This window comes from Dictyostelium purpureum (genome assembly GCF_000190715.1).
Source record: "Dictyostelium purpureum unplaced genomic scaffold DICPUscaffold_106, whole genome shotgun sequence".
Taxonomy (NCBI): domain Eukaryota; phylum Evosea; class Eumycetozoa; order Dictyosteliales; family Dictyosteliaceae; genus Dictyostelium; species Dictyostelium purpureum.
In genome coordinates this window covers 1-24232 of record NW_003519443.1, presented here as the reverse complement: position 1 = coordinate 24232, position 24232 = coordinate 1, and the positions used below count along the sequence as shown (strand labels likewise).

The 24232-nt window shown below is 25.6% G+C and overlaps 6 protein-coding genes across 6 annotated transcripts; 5 read left to right on the top strand and 1 right to left on the bottom strand.

Moving 5' to 3' along the window:
* Positions 1-504: 504 nt before the first annotated feature.
* DICPUDRAFT_54958 (uncharacterized protein) lies at positions 505-4790 on the top strand (the record flags this gene model as incomplete). Its single annotated transcript, XM_003287611.1, has 2 exons — positions 505-996; positions 3393-4790. Exons 1-2 carry the CDS (start codon positions 865-867, stop codon positions 4788-4790), a joined length of 1530 nt encoding a protein of 509 aa, XP_003287659.1. The 5' UTR covers positions 505-864.
* An 842-nt stretch (positions 4791-5632) lies between these two features.
* DICPUDRAFT_91950 (uncharacterized protein) lies at positions 5633-7740 on the top strand. Its single transcript, XM_003287610.1, has 3 exons — positions 5633-5739; positions 6194-6602; positions 6668-7740. Exons 2-3 carry the CDS (start codon positions 6263-6265, stop codon positions 7531-7533), a joined length of 1206 nt encoding a protein of 401 aa, XP_003287658.1. The 5' UTR covers positions 5633-5739; positions 6194-6262; the 3' UTR covers positions 7534-7740.
* Positions 7741-7805: 65 nt separating this feature from the next.
* On the bottom strand, positions 7806-10917 carry DICPUDRAFT_32762 (uncharacterized protein; the record flags this gene model as incomplete). The annotated part of the gene is made up of 3 exons (XM_003287595.1): positions 7806-9824; positions 10009-10205; positions 10245-10917. 3 exons carry the CDS (start codon positions 10915-10917, stop codon positions 7806-7808), a joined length of 2889 nt encoding a protein of 962 aa, XP_003287643.1.
* Positions 10918-11581: 664 nt separating this feature from the next.
* Positions 11582-18987, top strand: DICPUDRAFT_151776 (uncharacterized protein; the record flags this gene model as incomplete). The annotated part of the gene is made up of 5 exons (XM_003287609.1): positions 11582-13045; positions 13122-15681; positions 15757-16385; positions 16613-18460; positions 18607-18987. The coding sequence occupies 5 exons, from the start codon at positions 11582-11584 to the stop codon at positions 18985-18987; spliced, it is 6882 nt and encodes a 2293-aa protein (XP_003287657.1).
* A 208-nt stretch (positions 18988-19195) lies between these two features.
* DICPUDRAFT_151775 (uncharacterized protein) lies at positions 19196-20444 on the top strand (the record flags this gene model as incomplete). Its single annotated transcript, XM_003287608.1, has 2 exons — positions 19196-19639; positions 19713-20444. 2 exons carry the CDS (start codon positions 19196-19198, stop codon positions 20442-20444), a joined length of 1176 nt encoding a protein of 391 aa, XP_003287656.1.
* A 417-nt stretch (positions 20445-20861) lies between these two features.
* Positions 20862-23411, top strand: DICPUDRAFT_54947 (uncharacterized protein). The gene is made up of 7 exons (XM_003287607.1): positions 20862-20951; positions 21117-21168; positions 21246-21593; positions 21665-21938; positions 22014-22274; positions 22337-22915; positions 22980-23411. Exons 1-7 carry the CDS (start codon positions 20930-20932, stop codon positions 23229-23231), a joined length of 1788 nt encoding a protein of 595 aa, XP_003287655.1. The 5' UTR covers positions 20862-20929; the 3' UTR covers positions 23232-23411.
* Positions 23412-24232: the final 821 nt, after the last annotated feature.

Genomic DNA, 24232 nt, shown 5'->3' with positions numbered 1-24232 from the left:
CCTGTTTTATTTTAAAATTTTTCCAATAAATTTTTTTTTTTTATTTTTTAAATGTTCAAGAAAAAGTGTGGTGTTAATAAAGCCATAAAATAAGTTATAAATGAGCACCCAACTAACCATTTTGGTTGCTATATGTATACTTCATTACTTTTTTGTTTAGTTTCATGATAATGATAAATAATATAAAAAAAAAATTTAAAGTAAAAATAAAAATGAAATAAGGCTTAGTTGATACCAATGTTTAATTAAAATAATGTTTTATGATTTCTTTTTTGACACATCTCCTTTTCATTTGTATGAAATCAAATTCTATGAAAACACATCAAACCATATTATGGAATAAGTGCGACGTTGCAACGCATTTGTCACATGGTGTGCCAAAAAAGTTATCAAAAAAAAAAAAATTAATTTTATTTTTTTTTTTTTTTTTAAAATTTTTTAAAATTTTTTTATTAAAATTTTTTATGTTTTTTTTTTTTATTTCGTTAAATTTTTTTTTATATAAACAATCGCATTATATAAACTCTAAATACTTATATAAAATATTTTAATTTTATATATTATCTTAGATCACTTTTTTATTGTTATTTCTGGTTTTGTTTTGTTTTTATTTTTTTTTTTAAAAAAAAATTTATATATTTGTGGTGTGGTATTTGTTTTTTGTGGTGTGTTTTAATATATTCAAGAAATCAATTTTTGTATAATTAACATATATAAAATAATAATAATAATAGATTAACAAATATACTATTGTTTTAGATATTATTTTTATTTTTTTTTTTTCATAATCGAAAAAATTGTATTATTAATAATCCTTCGAAAAAAAAATATAAAAAATAATAAACAAAATATATACAAGAAGAAATGGTTAATATCTTCTTAATTATTGTTGCTGTTGTTATTCCAGCACTTGTAGCATTAGGAGGTTTGTATTTAATTGTATACTTCCAACATCCAGATGATAAAAATGTTGCCTATTTCCCGAAAGTTATAGTTGTAAGTAATTCAATAATAATAATAATAATAATAATAATAATCAAAATAATGATAATAGAAATAATAGTTGGGATGTGTTAAAATTAAATTAAATTAATATTGATAATCTAATTTTATTAAAATTATTTTATATAGATTTTAGGGTTAACTTTAGCATCAGTCGCTGTATTAATGTTGCCATTGGATGTGGCGAATAATGGTGGACAAGGTGGGTTCCCTATGGATACACTTTGGATTGTTGTTTATATTGCAACTGGTTGTTTTGCAATCGTAATTTGTCCATTTGCAATGTTCTTTTATGAATCAGAAGAAGCAGATCCAGGTAGTGGTAGTCAATTAGGAGGTGCATTAAAAGGTACAATTGCTATTATGTTTGTTTTTGTTGCACTTACAATTTTATTATATGTATTCTTTGGTGTTGCAGAAGTTCCAACTATTACTGTTTTATTAAGATTCAAAGTTAAGGACTACCCACTTAAAAGTGATAACACTCCTTACGTAGCTGCTGATTTCCAAACAGTTATTGATGGCGATGATAAGGCATCAGAAATTTATCCACTTTTACTCATTTTGGGTCCAGATGCAACAGATAAAGGTTCATTAGACAAATACAAGAACTCAACTATACCAGGTTTAGGTACAAATTACCTCGAATATCGTTCAAGAAAAGATTATCTTCAATTCCGTGTCAGTATTGCATTATTCATCATTACAATGGTTGCTTTCTTTGGTTGGTTATTATTCATTATCTTTGGTGGTATTGGTATTGTAGCACTTCCATTCGATATGATTGCAGATTTCAAGAATCGTCCACAACGTATTTCATATGATAAATATTTGGAAAGAAAGAAAAAGATTGGAGATCGTTCAGTTGAGCTTTTAGAAATCGGAAGAACCATTCAAGCCCGTTCACCAGGTGGTATCATGAGTAAACGTGATAGAAGAAACTACAATCGTTTCCGTCAAGCAGTCTTTTTACTCGAAGAAGATTATGCTCGTCTTAAAATCTCATACAAAAGACAAGGTGGTAAAGTTATTTTATATTATGCACAATTCATCGGTGGTTTTGTTTGTTTAGGTGTTTCATTAGGCTGGCTCCTCCACATTATCATCTATATGATTACCCAACCAGAACCATTCCACCCATTCCTCAACTCATTGGTAATGGCACTCGATGATGCCTGGAGTTTCTTAGGTACCATTGCTTACGGTCTTCTTTCATTCTATTTATTATTCTGTGTAATCAAAGGTAATTTCAAATTTGGTTTACGTTTATTCTTCCTCTTCCCAATTCATCCAATGAGGGTCGGTGGTACTATGATGAATGCATTCCTTTTCAACGTTGGTTTGATTTTAATTACCACCGTTTCAGTTACCCAGTTCTGTACAATGGCATTCTCCCAATATACCTCAACCACAGCTATTAACTCACTCTTTGAAACAGCTGTTCGTAATCTCAAGATTCTAAAATGGTTCTGGCTTGTTTATATTTTCGCAATCTTCATCATGGCAGTATTATCAGCCATTGTTTTATTCATCAAACCAAAAGATAAACCAGCTAAAATTAAACTTTAAAAAATAAAATAATATATATTACAAATAAATAATTTAAAAAAATAAAAAATAAAAAAAAAAATAAAAAAATAATAATTTAATTAAAAAAAAATAACTAAAAAAATTTTATTTATAAAACTAGATTTATATATAATTTTTATTTATTTATAGTTTGTTTTATTCCCCTAATTTAGAGCTGTTTTGAAATAATTCAAAGTTATGATTTATTAAAATTTCATATTCTTATAAAAATTATAAAATTAAAATGGTATTTTTTTTTTCTTAAATTGTCAAAAAGTTGGTTTTTTTTTATAAATTAATATTTATATTTTAAAATTAATATTTTTTTATTATTTTTTTTAATAAATAAATAGGTTTACATTTTAATGTGGTGTATAAATACAATCAGTTTTTTTTTTTTTAAAATTTATTGGTGTATTTATTTTTAAATTTATTTTTATTTTTATTTTTTTTTAAAAAAATATATTCACCCTTTATTATTATTTTTTAATTTATTTATATAAAACATCATATTAATAATAAACAATTATTTAGTTTTTTTTAGTTATCGAATAAAAATTGTGTATATATAAAACTAAAAAAAAATAAAAAAAAAATAAAAAATATTAAGAATGGTTAATATATTCTTAATTATTGTTGCTGTTGTTATACCAGCACTCGTAGCGTTGGGGAGTCTTTATTTAATTGTATACTTTCAACACCCAGACGATAAAAATGTAGCATATTTCCCGAAAGGAATAGTTGTAAGTATTCATTTTATTATTATAGTGCAAAAAAAAATAGTGAATAATTATTAATAAAATTATTTATTTAATAATTAGATTTTAGGGATAACTTTGGCAGCAGTTAGTGTTTTAATGTTGCCATTGGATGTGGCGAATAATGGTGGACAAGGTGGGTTCCCTATGGAGACACTTTGGATTGTTGTTTATATTATTACTGGTTGTTTTGCAATCGTAATTTGTCCATTTGCAATGTTCTTTTATGAATCAGAAGAAGCAGATCCAGGTAGTGGTAGTCAATTAGGTGGTGCATTAAAAGGTACAATTGCTATTATGTTTGTTTTTGTTGCACTTACAATTTTATTATATGTATTCTTTGGTGTTGCAGAGGTACCAACTATAAATGTATTAATTAGATTCAAAATCAAAGATCCACCACTTGATGCAGAAGGAAAACCAATTAATATTGCCACATCAAAATATGCTTTTATACTGGGTACAGCTTCTACAGATAGCACAGTTTTAAATGCATTCAAAAATTCCACAAAGGCGGGAGATGGTACAGGTTATATAGAATATCGTTCAAATAAAGAGTTCCTTCAATTCCGTGTCAGTATTGCATTATTCATCATTACAATGGTTGCTTTCTTTGGTTGGTTATTATTCATTATCTTTGGTGGTATTGGTATTGTAGCACTTCCATTCGATATGATTGCAGATTTCAAGAATCGTCCACAAAGAATCCCATATGATAAATATTTGGAAAGAAAGAAAAAGATTGGAGACCGTTCAATTGAGCTTTTAGAAATCGGAAGAACCATTCATGCCCGTTCACCAGGTGGTATCATGAGTAAACGTGATAGAAGAAACTATAATCGTTTCCGTCAATCAGTCTTTTTGCTTGAAGAAGATTATGAGCGTCTTAAAATCTCATACAAAAGACAAGGTGGTAAAGTTATTTTATATTATGCACAATTCATCGGTGGTTTCGTTTGCCTAGTAATATCTTTAGCATGGTTACTTCATATTATCATCTATATGATTACCCAACCAGAACCATTCCACCCATTCCTCAACTCATTGGTAATGGCACTCGATGATGCCTGGAGTTTCTTAGGTACCATTGTATATGGTCTTCTTTCATTCTATTTATTATTCTGTGTAATCAAAGGTAATTTCAAATTTGGTTTACGTTTATTCTTCCTCTTCCCAATTCATCCAATGAGGGTCGGTGGTACTATGATGAATGCATTCCTTTTCAACGTTGGTTTGATTTTAATAACATCTGTTTCAGTTACTCAGTTCTGTACAATGGCATTCTCCCAATATACTTCAACCACAGCTATTAACTCACTCTTTGAAACAGCTGTTCGTAATCTCAAGATTCTAAAATGGTTCTGGCTTGTTTATATTTTCGCAATCTTCATCATGGCAATATTATCAGCCATTGTTTTATTCATCAAACCAAAAGATAAACCAGCCAAAATTAAACTTTAAAAAATAAAATAATATATATTACAAATAAATAATTTAATAAAAAAAAATAAAAAAATAAATTGTTAAGTTTTTTAGATTAATATCACTAAATATAAAAAACAAAATAGTTTTTAATAATAAAACTTTATTTAAAAATTAATTTATCTGTAAATAATTTTATAATATAAAAACCATTTTAATTTTCCTCCTTTGATTGCCAATTTTCTGAAAAAAAAATAGATTATTATTTTATATTTTGTTTAATAATATTTTTTCTTTTATTATTGTGAATGACAATGATAAAAAAACAATCATTTAAATTGTAATCAAAAGAATTTCGAAATATCCAATTGATTTGATTTGATTTTAATATTTATAACCTATAAAAGTAAAATAAAGAAAATATTTGGGTGTGGTAAAAAAAATATTTTTTTCAAATAAAAGAATTAATATTTGCCAAAAAAAATTTTAAAAAAAATAATTAAAAAATAAAATAATTAAAAAATTAAAAAAAAATTAAAATTTAAATTAATTTATATATATTGAAACAGCACCTGTTAACCGTTATTTTTTTTTTTTTTTTTTTTCTTTTCTTTAACATTTTAAAATTTTATTTTAGTTTATTTCTTTTATTTTTTTTTTTTTATAATTTATAATATTATATTTGTAATAATATACAACCCTATATTTTTAGCTATTAACAATAGATAACAGGTAATATACTTTTTATTTATATAGAGATAAAAATCAATAAAATTTTAAATATAATTTATTTTATTTTTTTTTTTTTAATAATTTTTTTTTTTTTTAAAAATTATTATTTTTTTTTTAAAATTTTATTTTTATTTTATTTATTATTATTAGTATTATTTTTAATATTGCGAATAACAAATTTTTATAACAACACATAATAATAAACTTATAATAGTACCAACATAGTTTTTTTTATTTTGTACAATAAATTTTAAAGGTATATCATTAAATTTATTTTATTTAAAAAAAAAAAAAAACAACGAAATAACATACAGATATATACATATTTTTTTTTTCATTGTGCGCAAGAATATCACTTTGTAATACCAACTCCATAAGGTGCACCTTAACGGATTTCTTTCAATCACGTGACACTTTTTTTTTTTTTTTAAAAAAAAAGGTTGCCTCTGTCGAGTTTGTAAAGAAACTTTTTTTTTAATTATTATTTTTTATAAATTTTTTTGTTTTTTTTTTTTTTCTTGACAATTTTATTATTTTTTTTTTTTTTATTTTTTTATTATTTTTTTTCAATTTGTTTTGATTTTTTTTGTTTGTTATCATAATTTAAACTTTCACATATCATTAAAATTAAAATTTAATAAATATATATTAATTAATTAATTAATTTTTTTTTTTTTTAATATATCAAATTTAAACAAATTAAATTACAGTAAAACAAATAATTTTTTATATATATTTTTTTTTCAACTCAATAATTATTAGATAAAGAAGAAAAAAAGATGTTTTCAGGATTCACAAATTATATGAAAGGTCTTGTAGGTGGTACCGAAAACTTACAAGTCGAAGAGGCCGGTGGTGAAAACAAAGAAGGTAACATTGAACCAGAACAAAGAAAGGGTTTACTCAAACAATTATCTTCATATATTGGTAAAGATATTACTTCATTAATTTCATTACCAGTCTGGATTTTCGAACCAGTATCTTTCCTTCAAGTTATGTCTGAACCATTACAATATAACGAATTATTAAACAAAGCTACCAAACAAGATAGCGAATTTTTATGTTTAGCTTATTTAGCTGCATTCAACTGTGCTTTATATTCAACTGCCATTAGAACCAGTAAGTTTTTATATAAAATTTAACAATAAACCACCCCATACTAAAACCTTTTTTTTTTATTTTAGGAAAACCATTCAATCCAATTTTAGGTGAAACTTTTGAAATTGTTGATAAAAACGGTGAATTCAAATTCATTGCCGAACAAGTTAGCCATCATCCACCAATTGGTGTTTCAGAAACCACCTCTGACAGTTATATTCTTCAATTAGAAACTGAATTAAAATCCAAATTCTACGGTAACAGCTCAGAAGTCGAAATTGAAGGTGTTAATCATTTTATCAATAAAAAAACAGGTGATCACTACACTTGGAACCATTTAGTTACCTGTTGTCACAATATTATTATTGGTTCATTATGGTTAGATCATTACGGTGATTTAGTCATTACCAATCACACCACTGGTAGCAAATGTGTCCTCAAATTCGCCAAATCTGGTTGGTTAGGTGCTGGTCGTTACACTGTCACTGGTGAAATTTTAGATTCAGAAGATGATGTTAGATATAGACTCTCTGGTAAATGGAATGAAAGCCTTCAATTATTCCAAGTTATGGACAATGGTTCATCCTCAACCACTTCAACCACTCTTTGGGAAGCCAGCAAAGAACCAATTACCAATAAATTCTTATTCCCAAAATGGGTCGAACAAAACGTTATCGATCTCAATGATGAATATAGAAAGATTTTACCACCAACCGATTCACGTCTTAGAACAGATCGTATTGCTCTTGAAGCCGGTGATTTAGATCTTGCTGCCAAAGAAAAACAAAATCTTGAAGAAAAACAAAGAGAAGATAAAAGAAATAGAGTTGCCGAAAATAAAGAATGGGAAACTGTTCACTTTAAAAAAGTTGATGATGCCGCCCATGGTTATAGATGGAAATTCCAAGATTTATATTGGACCCAAAGAGAAGCCAGAATTGCTCAAAACTAAATTATTATTAAAATTATATCAAAATCATCATTAAAGAAAAAACTTTTTTTTTAAAAAAACTATTTTTTTCAATCTTTATTTCTAATTTCTAATTCTTCTTTATTATTTGTTTCAATAATCTATTTATATGGTAATACCAAATTTTGTTTTTATTATTAAATCTTAAATAAAAAATAAAAAAAAATAAAAAAATAATTGTATAGAAGGAATTGTGTTGTTAAAATTTTTTTTTTTTATAAAATATTTATATGTTTTTTTTATATGTTTTCTTTTTATTCTTGGGAGTTATCTAAATTTAAATTATTTAAATTATTTTCGATCACATTGTTATTATTTTCGTTACTGTTTTCATCATTATTGTTGCTATCGTTATTATTATTTTCATTATCAATATTGCCATTATTATTTTCATTATTACTATTTGTTTGATTATTATCTTCTAGTTTTTTAGATAATTCAAAATTTTGATTTAATAAACTTTGAATTTGTTTTAATAAGTCATCATTTTTTAATTTTAACGAAATTGCAATATTTTGATAGTTCATTGGTTCTTTTATTGGGTTTCTCCAATATCTTAAATAATAATTCTTCCAAAGAACAATATGTTCGCTTCTCCATTCTGGCAAGTGGTATGGTTTGAGAGACTTGTTGTTATAGAATGGGTTTTTGAAGGGATCTAATGGATTGGAGTTAATGACACTCCATAGTGACACAGTATCTTTTTTGATGGCGGATCTTTCTTTATCATTGTTGCAAAGGAAGGTACCGAATTGACATGAGTAAAGAGCGTCCAAAATTGTAATTAAATAGTTTTCGTTGAATTCAAAGTAATCATAGTATTGGTTCATTAATTGAAAAACGCAATCGATGAATTGAAGGAAAATTGGGGATCTTTGGCTATCAGAGTAGCAGTTACGGTCACCATGTCTAACACGGTTCATGAAACAGTGACCAAATGAAAGCCATTCCTTTTCGATTAAAACCTGAAGACCTTCAATTGTACGGTAGTATGGGTCTTGTATCATCATAGTTAGTGATGTAAGTTGAGCAGTACGATCCCAGCCATCGGAACAATGTAATAAAACTGGATGGCCATAGTTTATTAAAAGACAGGCCCTAGATACACCTAAAAGAACAGTACGTACATGATCCAACCATTTGGTTTCATTGAGACCACTTAACCAATTTTCATCATTGTTTGATTGAACAAATGATTCCAATTTGTTAATAGAGTCTCTCATAGAGTGAATATTTGCAATTCCAAGGAACTCTATATCACAGTTATAGTTTAATTCATAACCCATACCTTTGGCAACATTTGCAATAGCATTGGCTTTTGGACGTGCATCCAAGAGATAAAGGGATTTTTTTGTTGGGCATGCTAAACGGATAGCATCCACTAATTTTTCATCAACCGAGCATTTTTGCCTGGTAATACCAACCATTGGTTGGGATGAACGAGCCAATGGTACACCATCCCTACTGATCCATGATAAGGCTGGAATACGACCTTTTGATCTAAAGTTCATGCAGGTACGGACTTCATCATCGTTGATATTGTGTGGGACCACTAAAAGTGTTGGATAGGTTGGATTGACATGTTCTATATTAACATCTGAATAACGCCATTTATTATTTGATCCTGGTGCCTCTGAAAGAATACCCTGTCGCATAAAATCTTTAAAGTCACTATGGACACGCCACCCATCTGGCATTTTTTGTTTATTTGGGGAATATTTAAAAGCAAATAAATTTGGAACATCTTGAAAAGCAAATTGTCTCATTCTAGTTATAATTGGCATAATGATATCCATGTTATCTGATGAGCTATGGTGATAGTGATGATTAGTACCATAAATTAGTTGCTGTTGTTGTTGTATTGAAAAATCTTTTTGGGATACAAAAAATTCAATTCTTCTAAAATTTTTGCCCCATATACATATAGTAGAATCGACTTTGAAATTATTAACCTTATCGACACGATAAACGGTTGCTAGTGGTATTGATGATAGTTCGTTATAAGTGAGTTTGTTGACAAATACAAATCTAAAAATTGTTATATATAATAATGATGGTATAGTTTCTCCTGTTATATAGTCCATATAATATACTGGCATACATTCCTGGTCATTAAACCATACAATATTTTTCTCGCCTTCTAATTTATTAAAGTTTGCTACATTTGTTGGTTGGTGTTGGTGATTATTAATATAATATTTCATCGAGTCTTCTTTATCATTTTTTTGTGGTGTTAATGGTGAATCTAAAACTTCTGTCATTTGATTGTTTGTCTAATATATTTATATGATATAAAATTATTATTTTATTAAAAAAAAAAAAGAAAGTTGTTAATATACGTTTTTAAATTTTATTTTTTAATTTAATAAAAAATTTTTATTTTTTTTATTTTTTTTATTTTTTTTTAATTTTTTTTACCAGACGAAAATATAAAAAAAAAAGAAGAAACAAAGAAACAAAAAAAACCAATGGTTCTAAATTACTTACGATTGAGTTTATATATTTTTTGTATTCATTTTCTAATTTGAAGAGTAAAAATTCTTGTAATACATCAAAAAGGTTATGTGTTACGTGTGATGATAAATCATCTTTAATTTCTTTTTGTTTCTTTTTTTGTTCTTTGGTAGGTTCCTCTGGATCTTCTATTGATGTGTCTAATTTGTTATCAGCAATACTATTATTGATATTATCACTTGTGGTGGTATTATTATCATTACTATTACTATTGTTATTGCTATTACTGTCACTCTCACCAAATAAACCTGAATCATCATCTTGAAATAAACCACCACCCAATGGTGATGAATCAAAAAGTGAACCACTTGTATTAAGACCACTTGTTGTTGATGTAGCGTTTGTTGATACTGATAATGGAGTTGTTGGAGTACTGTTGCTTGGTTTTTGCCAAAGGGGATCTAATAAAATTTTTAAACTATTATATACGCTGGCATCAATAAATCCAATATAAAATGAAGTTGAGGGTGGTGGTGAAATACTTGAGCTTGAGTTTGATAATGGGTTGCTATTATTGGTTGCTGGAGGGTTTGTTAAAATTGAACTAGAGTTTGGTGATATGCTGCCAGGTTTAACTAAAAATGTGGAAATGATATCATTTGCTAATTTAAGATTGAAAGGTGGGTTATCGACTAAAAATGATTGTTTAAATGATTGGATTGATTCGTAGCATTGTAACATTGATGCCAATGAGTATTTATTCTTTTCTATTAAATGTTTTCTAAAATCGCTAAACTGTTTAGTATTTTCAAGAAATACTTTTAAATCTAATATCTTTTTATTTTGTAAATTATTAATTATATTTGATATCTCTGGGTGTTCATTTGGTATAAGTGGGTTATTGGTCGTCATTTTTTATTGTTATTGATACTGAAGCTGAAACTGATACTGATATTGATATTAATAATGATAATGATAATGATAATGATATTGTTATTGATATTATTTATTTAATGTTTATATAAATAAAAAATATAAATTAAAAAACAATATATTTTTTTATATTGTTGAAAAAAAACAATTGTTTGGTTTATTTTTTATAAAATAAAAAAAAAATTTAAAAAAGAAAATAGATTAAACAAATGATAAAAAGAAATGATTTTGTTTTATTTATAAAAAATTAAAAAAAATAACAAAAAATTTTAAAAAAAAAAAAATATAAAAAATTTAATTTTTTTAAAAAAAAAAATAAAAAAAAATCTTTTTTTTTTATTTTATAAAGATAGTAATAACAATATCATATAAAAAAACAATATCAAGAAATAACTACATCTATTTATATTTAAATTGATTCAATATATTTAATATATAAATTTTTTTTTTTGAAAGACTTAATTTCCTTTTTTATTTTTATTTTTTAAAATAAAAATTTAAATTTTTTTTTTTTTTTAAATTATCAAATTTTTAAATTAATTTTTTTTTTTTTATTTTGTTTCATTACCCTTTTTTTTTTTTTTTATCCATTCCGCATTACTTTTTTATTTATTTTATTTTTTATTATAAAAAGTAAAATAAAATGTACAATAATAATAATAATAATAACAATAACAATAACAATAATCTGGAATTTGATTTTGATCCATTTAGCCCTAAATCAAATCCAAACACTGTTTCAAATAATAGTTTTAACAACGACAATAATGGCATAAATAACAATAGTAGCAATAATAACAATAATAGTAATAATAACCCATTTTTATTTGAACAAGATTTTTTCACAACTAATTATAATAACAATAACAACAATAATATATTCAATACCGATTTATTACAATCCCATCAATCACCACAACCACAATTACCACAACACCAATCACCACATTTAGATCAGCAACCTTCTCACTCACCAAATACAGGTAGAAAATTAAATCCATTTGACAATATCGAGTTTTTATTATCGTCACAAGCCCCACCACAACCACAACCACAACCACAAAAACAGCAACAACAAAAAAAACAACCACAAAATAGTGATTTTTTAATAGGAAAATTCGAAAACCTTTTAAATGAACTATTAGATTCAACCGTTGTAAACGAAGCAATTCAATCAGAAAAACAAAAAAATGAATTGGAAATAAGAGAGCTTTATAAAAAATTGTGGGAACTTCGTGACGATTCAACACCAGTTCAAGATTATTGCCCATGTGGTTCATTGTGCAAAAAGACTATAAAAAATCAATATTATTCAATTAACGAAGGTATTGCTAGACAGCTCAAGACATTATTAAATCAAAATCATAGTTATAATACAAGCGAGGTTATTGCTGGATTTTTTTCAAAAGCATTAAACGAATTAAGAATAAATTATTATATATACAAAAATTTAGATATAAATAATTTGACAGAATACATAGAGTCTATGGGTGATAGTGAAAGTAACAGTGGCATCGGGAATAAAGGTTTTTACTTGGACAAGCTTCAAATTATTGTAAATATTTTAAAGTCGGTTATAAAAGTTTTCAACCAAGTAAAGTTACCGGATCAATTGCAAACTATAGTCAATCAAATTTCAATGTTATTATTCAAATATTCAGAGAAATCAACAGGAAATAAAGGTACCAGAAACAGTAACCTTCTTATTAATGATTTATTTACTCTTGATGAAGATAGCAACCCCCATGAAAATAATGGTTTAAATAGTGATATTGAAAGTTTTCTACTATCCCTCAAAGAGAATTTTGATCCACAGTTTTTAGAATGGGGCTACTCATTAGTACATCCAAGTTTTAGAGATATCTTCGAAAGTGACTGGTTAATAAAATTATTCTATCACCACGAAGAGCCAAATTTTAAACCAACTTTGAATGAAACCCAATATACCAATATTTTAATGCAAATCGATTTCACAAATATACCAGATTCATATTTAACAAATTATGACGTCAACGAAAAACTTTTAGAGCCCCTTAGAAAAGGTCTAAATTTTTCAATTTCAAAAAATATGTTAAGATTATCAATTTTAATTTCAAAAATATTTTGTGTAAGTATTTTTATATTTATAGGGATCTTTGCTTTAACGTATATTAATAATTTTTATATCTATTTTTATTATATAGGTTTTAACATATTTTAATAATGGATTTTATTTAGCAAGTTTAAATACACTGTTTAAATCAGTTTGGCCTGCACAATTGATTGCAACAACTGTTGTCCCATTATTAAATTGGAACAATTTGGTAGATTTAAATTTACTGGGTGGCATATTTTGTGATATTTACCAATTAACTATTACCCCATCAAATTACTTTAACCGAAGTTTTAATGATAAGTTGCACTCAAGAAATCAATTCTTTCATACTATATTTAGATATCAATATTTGGTCGAAAATATTTATCAAAGTGATCCAACCGTTGCAGTTTTAAATAATAGCACCAAGTTCCCACAATTAGTATTGCTCCGTAGAATTGCTCAGTCTTCAGGTAAAACTGATTCAAATCAAATGGTAAGCGATGGTGGCTTAAAGTATGATTTGTCAAGATTGATATTGGATGAATTGTTTTATTTTGCATTTGTATCTAGACCTCAAAACTTTTTAAGTGGTGGTGGCGTTGACTCTAGTACCGCAAATTTAATTCAAGGAATGTGGCCAATTTTCAAATCAGAAATTTATAACCAACTTTTTATACTCTTACAAACATCACCACATTTAGTAAATAGATTCATGTTTAATATATCTCAGAATTTATTATATTTGGATCTTGAGGCATTCTATCAATTTATTGAACCAGTCAAAGTCGATCCACTCAAATATCAACAGTCATCACATAATAGTTTTAACAATCCATTGTACTTTTGGGATATGTCTGGAGATGGGATTTATTGGTTAGGTTTGATTTTAACACACAACCAAATTCCAATGTTAAACGACAGCGAGTTTGTTCAAATCGATAATTTATGTAATCTTGTAATTGGTCCTCTTTTATTCCCAGATCCAAACAATAATATTCCACAATTTCAATTAACACCCAATAATATTTCAATTGCATCAACAGTAGTTCAAAAAATATTTTATAATACCAATTGGGATAGAGTTACTCCTATTTCGCGTCTAAAAGTTGCATTATTCTTAATTGGAGCTCGTAAATATCTATCGCCACAATCAAATATTTTAAATCAACATCCACAACAAAATAATAATTGGACTGTAAACTTTTTATTAAATTCCAAGCTTTTGTTATCAAGAGATACAAATAACTCTATAATTGAACAAATTATTAGAATAGAGCCACATACAATCGATTTCCCACATGACAATGGTTTATTTGAATTCATTCAAATTTTAATGCAATTACAAATGGCAAATTCATTTGTAGAAAAGGAAGGAAATATTCAAGAAGCCTATGATATTCTTAGCAGAATCATTTCAAAAATTACCAGAGTCTGTGGCAACAATTTTGAATACTCATCAATTATATTATGCAGTGTTGTATTTATATTCAGAACAACTCCATTTATTATCCAACAAGAGTTTAATATATTATTTCATCTTATTACTCAATCTAGAAATGATTTTTCTCCAGGCCTCAATGTTTTAATTGGTGTAATGAGATCATGGTTCCTACCGCATCTTGCACAACAACAAAATACCATTCTTGAAAGGGGCAACAATTTAGAAACTAATATTAGTGCATGGGTATACTTTTTAAAGTCAAATCTTATGGGTGAGGAGAATTTAACAATCTTAAATTTTATGGTATCTGGTGTATTCTTTAAATCTTTAAATGATTTGGTTTCCAACAATGGCAGTGACTTGATGAAGACCGTTATTGACGCTATTTTATTAGATTCACCAAATATTGTTCCATCAACTAAGAAACTGGGAATGATGGCAATTCGTAAACCATGGATAACATATGCATTAGCAAGAGCATCGGTGTCAACTAAACAAATTGTTTCATCGTCATCTAGAAAAGAAGCAATGTCACTGTTTAAAGAATTGGCATTGCTTTTTAAATCTGAGCCACTCAGTCTAATATTTTGGGAACAATTTTGGATTATTTATTATGATGGTGTTCATTCAGGAATTGATTCACTTGGTTCAGACTTTAAACATTCGTTGCATAATCACATTGAATCTTTAATTCACAAAGGCCCAATTTTACCAGTCATTAAAAGAACATTCGAAACATTCGATTCATGGAACCTTCAATCCAATTTACCATACCAAAGAAGATTAATTCATCCACAAAACACCGATTTATATAATTTGGTTAAACAACAAGTTTCATTCGGTTTCTTTGATGCAATTAATACAGTACAGTATGACAATAAACAAAAAGGATGGCTATTAAATCAAAATATTAACTTACCAATTGACGAGTTAGTTTCGAAATTTTTGTTTGTAAATAAAAACCAACAATCCAACACAAATAGTAATCAATCAAGAATTAAAGAAGAGCTTGAAAAGTATAATGGTTTTATTGAAGTTTGTAAAAATATTTCGCAATCATTGTTAGAAAATAAAGAAAGAAACATCGATTCATTAAAGATTTTTAGGGATGTAAGACAATATTTAGGTCAAAGCAAATCATTATCAAAATCAATTCTAAATGAAGATAAAGATTTTCTCACAAAAAGTGAAAATTTGTATACATCCGAAACACTTCAACACAATCGTAAGTATTATTTTTATTATTATTGTTTTTATATAATAGATTTTTTTTACTATTTACTAATATTTTTATTTTAAGAAAATATTAAATGTTCATCACCAACTTGTATTGGCATTAATATTGCAGTTAAAATTCGTAAAACAACTATTAATGATGAAATTTCAAAACAAATTGCAGAGAATAGAAGATTATTTAATGAAGATTTTTATAGCTTTTTTGAAAAGATTCATCAACTTTCAATTTTATCTAGTATTATGGAGGATGAATTTTTTATAATGCAATTTATAAATGTGCAACAAAAAGAAGATTTCTTCAAGTATTTAATCTCATTAATGTCAGATTATCAAGATAGTATACACAAATCTATATTTATTCCATTCTTTACAGAGTTGGCCTTAACCGTTGGTAAACAAATTATTGATAAAAATTTGGACCAATACTTTTTAATAGATACATTTTTACCAAAGAATTTAAATATCATCACCAAAAATAATAACAACAGAAACAAAGATCAAGATATAGAAAATATAGATAGTCTTAAAGATTATTCAATTTTTATTAAATTATTCTCACCAAACAGAATTGAATCAATTACCGAATATATAGATATTTTCCAAAGAGTTGTTATAAATTTACCAAAGGTTCTATCATTGTCAGATTTAAAACAAGTTATTAAATCATTTAATTTAAATGAAAGAGTACCAACAGTAAGTTACATATTACACCTTGAAACAATAATGTAAATTAAATACTAATATAAGCTAATTAAATTTAATAGATATTAGGGTTAAATAATGGAAAAAATTGTTTATTAAGTATTTTGGAATATTGCATCCAAATTTCATTTTTGAACGATACCGTCGATATGATCAGTAACCAATTATTAAGAGGGGATATCAATTTAATTTTTAACATTATAAATATTTTATTAAAGAATGGTGCATCAAGAAGTACATGCAATACAATAAACTCAGCGCCAAACAGTGGATTCTATTCAATATTGAAAGATTATCCAGAACAAAAAAGATCCTCAATTATTATGTCAATAGTAGATTATTTAACCAACCCTAAAACCGCTGTGCCATCTTTTACAAGTATCTTTTTGTTGAATAATATTCTATCATATGAGTTTATGAATGGAAGAATGTTGGATGGTCATTTAAATAACCTTAGAGATATTGTCATTAACTCTATTAAATCTTCAATCAATAATTCAACCAAACAACCATCACCAACTAGCAACATTGTATCAATAGAAGATTTTAGACTCTCAATTAATCTTTTAACAAATCTAATAGTATTGGTACCAAAGAGTGTTAATATGCTCTGGGATGTATTCTTTAATTCATTTGTGCCATTATTGGAATCATACAATAGCATCAATAAAAACATTTCATCATCATCTCCAGTATCATCATCATCACCATCGTCATTCTCATCAGATGACTATTATAGTGGTTTTGATTCAGTAGATAAAGAAATTAGAACAAATGATTACCTGGATTGTATTACAGACTTCTTTGGTGGCTTAGCTATTGACTCTCGTTTATCAAGTGCTGTGTTCCATATTATTTCAAGTGAAACTCTTGATCAAATGAATTATATTATCTCAGAAACCATCTTTGGCAATATTGTGGTAATTTTATTCTCAATATTAGATTGGAGCTTACTATTTAAACAGGCTAAAATTCCAAATAGAACCGCATTAAACTATTTAAAGCTTTGTATGTATATTTCAATCGTAAATGGAACCCAAATAACATCACCAGAATTTAGATTAAATTTAGCTACCGAGGGAAATTTAGATTGGTATAAGTGTGGTGATCTCTCTGAAGCTAGTTTAATATTTGATGGATCTGCATTTGTCAAACTTTTAACAAGATCATCTTTAATGCAGTCAAAAACAAAACAACCAAACGCCCATATAATGTCGTGTTTAAATCATTTCAAAGACATCACATTGTTTTTAGATAATTATTCGTTAGCCACCGCTTTAACATTGGAGATTAGAAGTTTAATTTACTTGGTCATTCAAACACCACGTAATTATTGGTTTTTAAGTTATAACGAGCAAGAATCCCTATTGAAGAACATTCTTCTGCCATTAATTCGTTCATTAGCCGATAACCAAGTATTAAAGAACTCGCCCACAGAAATTTCTGGACCTCAACAAAGAATGAAATCAGTTATTAAAGTTATGCTCTCATGTTTAGATGATGTTTCATATCCAATGAAATCAAACATTCAATTTGCTATTTTTGAAGCCAGTGGTCTTGTTGATAATCGTGCAAATAAAGAGCTTTATAATAAAATATCTGCTCTAATTCTTCAATTCTGTTCCTCATGTTCAAAGAACCTTTGCCTGCAAATTATGTCTGCTTCCCATTTGGCTCTTGGTAGCTCATTATCAAACTATTGTAATGTGGTCGAGAATATTTTAAGGTCATTCTATTCAGATGCTCCCGACTCTGCTGAATATAGCTTAAATAACCAAATGACTTTAATGGTAGATAAATATTTAGTATTACCAAATACTGACGAAAACCCTTCAATTCTTATAAAGAAATGTATTCAAGAAAACTGTCATCTTCTTCTCTTTATAGTTGTTATTCAGACTCAACGTAGTGATAGATTAAATTTATCAGATTTCCTTGACAACATTACAAATATTACATTTAGGAATAACCATGAATATGAATTATGGTTAACTTGGTTATTGGTTATTAAAGTTTTATCACACCCATCAGTTGTAATAAAAGGAAACAAACATTTATTGAATAAAGTAAGTAAAATTAATAATAATAATAATAATAATAATAATAATAATAATAATAATAATAATAATAATAATAATAATAATAATAATAATAATAATAATATTATAATTAAATTTAATGATATTAACATTTATTTAATTTTTATTTTTAGATTGAACATGTACAAGATTGGATTTCTACTTTTTATGGAACAACTATTAATAAAATTTCAGCATTTTTTGCAAGTAATAAACCAAAGACTATTATGGTTCAAACTCATTTGGCAGCAAGATCATGTGTATTATATTTACAAAGAGTTTTAATTCAAAAAGGTGAAAAGTCAAAAGAACATGAAGGTTTATTAAATCAAATCTCAGACAATATCCGTGAATTAAAAAAGAAACCAAATCTTTATTCTCCATACGAAGAATTCTTTAATGAATGTGATAACTTTTTATCTCCAATCGTAGAATATGAATATTTTTCAACCACACTAATAAGAACTTTAGTTCCTTTCGCATCATATATAATAAACGTTTTATCATATGAATAAATAAAATTAAACCTTTATAATAACAATAAATTCCCTTTTTTAATTTTTTAATTTTTTTAATTATTATAAAAAAAATTAAAAAAATTAAAAAATAAATTTTTTTTTTAATTTATTTTTTTTTTATAATTTTTCAAATTAAAATTTTATAACAAATAGATACACATACAAAGATAAACCATAGTAATAAATTAAATAGATAAAAATTAGCATGTCAAATAAGGATATAGGTGCAGAAGTACAATTAGAGAGATCTTTTCTAAAAGTGCCAGTAGAATGCTTAAACAAAACATTTAGAGGGTCACAAAAAAATTTAGAAAAAGAGATGAATAATGTACTTACACAAATAACAGAATTAAATAAGAAAAGAGAAACAATTACTGGTAATGATGCGATAAAGACAATTGATAAATTATTAGTTAGAGTTCAAAAATTAAAAAGATCAATGGAAGATGCCAAGAGTGAAGAAGAATTACAAATTAAAAAATTAAAGTCTAGAATTAATCATTTATCTCAAGCTACAAATAATCAAAATTTAAAATCATATAGAGAAAGATATAACGAGACTAGGGTTAATAGAATTATAATAGATTATTTATTAAGACAAAGTTACTACGACACCGCGATCGATCTAACAAATCAATTAAATTTAAAGGTAAGTTATTTAAATTATAATATAATATATATTTTTAAAATACTAATAACTATTTTATTATGCTTTTTTATAGGATTTAATTGATATAGAAATATTTTTATCATCTAAAAGAGTTGTTGAGGGTTTAAATAAATTTGATTGTACAGAAGCATTAAATTGGTGTAATGAAAATAAATCAAAATTAAAAAAAATCAATAGCACTTTCGAATTTAATATTAGAATTCAAGAGTTTATAGAATTAGTTAAAAAGAATAAAACTATCGAAGCAATAAACTATGCAAAAACTCATTTATCAGGTCACTCCTCAACAAATTTGAAAGAAATTCAACAAGCAATGGCAACATTAATATTTGGTAAGGATACAAAATGTGAACGTTATAGAAGATTATTAGATTCTCAAAGATGGTCAGATCTGGTTAATCAATTTAAAACTGAAAATTTCCAACTTCACTCATTATCGACACGTTCTTTGTTGGATATTTCTTTGCAATCTGGTTTATCTGTATTAAAAACATCATTATGTGGAGACCATAATTCAGCAAATATTCAATGCCCACTATGCGATGAAGCTTGGAGAAAATTGGCAATTTCCTTACCTGTATCTCTTCAAAGTCATTCAAGTTTAGTTTGTAGAATCTCTGGTGAAATAATGAACGATGAAAATTATCCAATGGTATTACCAAATGGCAATGTTTATTCTAAAAATTCTTTAGTGGAAATGAGAGAGAAACAAGGAAAAATAATTGACCCTCGTACTGGTGATGAGTTTAAATTTGACGAATTAAAAAGAGCATTTATTTCATAAAAAATAAATAATTTTAATAAATAATAAATAAATAATAAACAATAAATAAATAATAATATAATATAATATTAATTTAATTATATTATTAATGTAAATAAAATATATCCACACAATATTAAAAAATTAACCACACTCACTCACTTCAAAAATCAGATTTAAGATGTAATTGGTGTTTTTTTTTTTTAATTTTTTTTTTTTTAATTTTTTTTTTATTGTTTTTTTAATATTAATGTTTATGTTTTATTATTGGTTTTGTTTTTTGTTTTTTGTTTATATTCATTTTAATTAAAATACCATAACTGATTCCAACCTTATTTTTTTTTTTTTATTTTTAATTTTTTTTTTTTTTTTTAAAAAAAATTTTTTTAAATATATTAAAAAAAATTTTTAAATTTTTTAAAGTTTATTTTTGTACCCATCGAAATAAATTCATATTAATATTGTTACAACAATCACATTATAGTTAATACGGTGTCTCCGAAACAATGAATATATTACAAGTTAATGGTAATTATAAATAATAATGATTCAACTATATTATAATAATATAGCATTACAATTATATATAGTATCTAGATACTAATTTTATTCAAAATAAAATTAAATAAATTTAAATAAAACAAAATAAAAAAAAAAAATAAAAAAAATTATTGCAAAAACAATAAAATTTAGTTATTGAGGGAAGAGATCTAGTAGCATGTGATTCAAATGGTTTTTCAGATAGGTAAGTAAAATTTTATTAATTTTTTATAGGGTTGGGCCTTAGGAAATACTAATCATTTTTTTTATTATTATATAAAGTTACTGTACACTTTCAATTGGGCAACAAAAAAAGAAAACTAAAATAATAAAGAAATCATTAAATCCAAAATGGGGAGAAACATTTTTAATGAGATTATCTCCATTGGATGAGAAATTACATGTTTTATTACAAGATTGGGATCAATTTTCATCAGATGATTTTATGGGTGAATGTTTTATCGATATCAATTCATTAGATGATACAGCCACCTGGTATCCTCTACAAGCACGTCAAAATAAAGATGATTTTGTCAAAGGAGAAATATGCATCAAAGCAAGAGTAGTTAAATCTTCGAATATTGTTAAAGATAAAATTCCAACTCATATGTTAACCGAAGTTAATAATAGGTAATAATAGTTTAAAAAAAAAAATATATCGAAAACTTATCATCTCTAACAACCTTTGTTATTTTAAATAGAGTTACAAAATATGAAAATGAAAATGATATTTTCGATTTATCAGCTATTGGTTTAGAACAATTCCCAGATTTCCTTTTTGAACATGTAGCACATTGCGATAATTTAGATTTAGGTTTTAATCAATTTAAAATGTTTCCTTCATTAAGTTCATTTAAAAAACTAACCCAGCTAACATTAAATGGTAATTTCATTCTTACTGTACCAGGTGAAGCATTAGATTTACCAACTTTAAAAGTTTTATCAATTAATGGTAACCATTTAATTTCATTACCAGTAAGTAACACTATATGTTAATTATATTAAAATAATAAACCTATCTAACCATTTTTATATTTTTATTATTTTCAGGCTGAGGTTTGTAAATTAGTATCATTAGAAAAATTAGAAATTGCTAATAATAGAATTTCAGAGTTATGCCCAGAAATTGCAAATTTACCAAAACTTGAAGAATTGATTATTTCAGGCAATCCATTAACTAAACTACCACCAAACTTTTCAAGCTTAACCCAGTTAGAAATTTTAGATGCAGGTGGTTGCCAATTGGTTAAACTACCCGAAGATTTTTCAACAATGACAAAACTATTAGAAGTTAATTTTGGTAATAATAAGGTAAATAGTTTACATATAAAAGATATAAAACCTTTGATATACTAATATATTTAATTAAAAAGTTAGTAGAATTACCAAACCAGATTGGAAGATTAACTAGATTGACTATTTTAAATCTTATGGATAATAAATTGACTGATTTACCACTATCAATTGGTAATATACCAGGTCTTGGAAAACTAGGTGCCGGTATTAATATTGAAGGTAACCCAATTCAATCTGAAGAGATTATAAAGAAATACAAAGTGGGTAATGATCAATTAATGGAGTATCTTGAAAAGAGAATGGCACTTTCAGGCTATTCACTACCAGAGATTTCAAAGATTCCAAAACACACACCTTCAACAAACACATCAGCCACTCCATTAAATAGTACAGCTCCAAAACAACCACCACAATACTCTGTTGTAGATTCCAGTAAAATACCAAATGGTGCCAATCCAATTGATTCACCACAACAACAAAAACAACAACTTGATCAAGATGTTATTACCAAAACCATTGCACTTAAAAACTGGGTTATATCCACTATCAGAGGTGAAATTAGACCAAAGATCGGTAAAATTAAAAATCAAGTTTTAAGATGTGTTTCAATTCAAGAAGGTGTTGGTATTGCAAACATTTTTAAGCAACTTAAACCGGTATGTAATTAAAACACCTTTAAAATATTAAAATACTAATTACAATAATTGTTTATTATTATAGGAAATCGAAAAATTAAGAGCATTGATTCCACCAACTTACCCAATACCACCACTTCCCCAAAATACAACCTCGGGTAAAACTTTTTCAGGTAATGAAAAATTAGAGCAATTAAAAGATTTAGTAGCACTGTCAATTGATGACTATGATATTTTATTTGGTGTTTTATATCAACTTATTCCAAACCATTCAGAACCTCAATTGATCGTCTCTGTGACCCAATCACTTAAAAAAATTAAAGAAATGATCCCATAAAAAAAATTAAAAAAAATTAAAAAAAATAATCATCAAATCAAATCAAATCTAATGTTGTTTTTATAATATTATTTATTATGTAAAGTAATTAACTGTAAATAAATTTATTTATTAAATTTTAAAAAATAAAAAAAATAAAAAAATAAAAAAAAAATAAAAAAAAAAGCTTATTTTTATTGCAATCAACTATATTTAAATCAAACAATAATTATAATCATATCATTTTTATATTTATAAAAAAGGAAATTTTGGTTATCTAGATACTTTGCAACTTACAAAGTATCTAGATACATATCCTTTTTTAAAAAAAAAAATGGGTGTGTTAACTTTTAATTTTTTTTATTTTTATATATATAATTGGTGGATAAACAATCATAAATATTAAATAAAATTATTATTTTAAATGATTTAAATGAAGTTTCCTATTTAAAAATTCGATGGTCAGTGGTGAGGTGATATTTTTTATGAAATTTTTAGTTAAATCATATAAAAATTTATTAAATAGATGTAAGGAGTGTGTGGTAACTTTTAATTTTTGGTAATTATAAAAAATGTTTTTACTTTTGGAAAATTTTATTTTTATTAAGCACTACATATGTTTATTTATATAACAACACGCTAGTGAATTTAAATTGGTGTGTTTCGAAATTTTTAAAAAAAATCTAATTAAAGATAAAAACTATTGATGTTTATCAAAGTGATAAAAATAGTTGTAGTTAATTGTATCAGCAAATAATTATTTTTTAAAATTTTTTAGTAAAATTAAATTATTTCTCTTTTTAACACACTACCACACCAACTGTGTTTTGAATTAACTCTTGGTAAGTGGGTTAAAATATTATGATAATTATTATTTAATTTTTTGTAAAAATAAATTAAACCCACCCAATCCCCATTGTACAATTTCATTTTTTCATAGATATGAAACATATTATAATTTTAAATTGTATAAAAAAAAAAAAAAAAACAAATACAGAATTTAAATTTATAATTAAAAAAAG

What these genes read in the sequence shown, in the direction of transcription:
- DICPUDRAFT_91950 (XM_003287610.1), top strand. Translation starts at nt 6,263, where the DNA reads ATGTTTTCAGGATTCACAAATTATATGAAAGGTCTTGTAGGTGGTACC. An exon ending in TTCAACTGCCATTAGAACCA is followed by an intron (nt 6,603 to 6,667) that starts GTAAGTTTTTAT and finishes TTTTTATTTTAG; the next exon opens with GAAAACCATTCAATCCAATT.
- DICPUDRAFT_54947 (XM_003287607.1), top strand. Translation starts at nt 20,930, where the DNA reads ATGAATATATTACAAGTTAATG. An exon ending in GAATATATTACAAGTTAATG is followed by an intron (nt 20,952 to 21,116) that starts GTAATTATAAAT and finishes AATAAAATTTAG; the next exon opens with TTATTGAGGGAAGAGATCTA. An exon ending in TTTTTAAGCAACTTAAACCG is followed by an intron (nt 22,916 to 22,979) that starts GTATGTAATTAA and finishes TTATTATTATAG; the next exon opens with GAAATCGAAAAATTAAGAGC.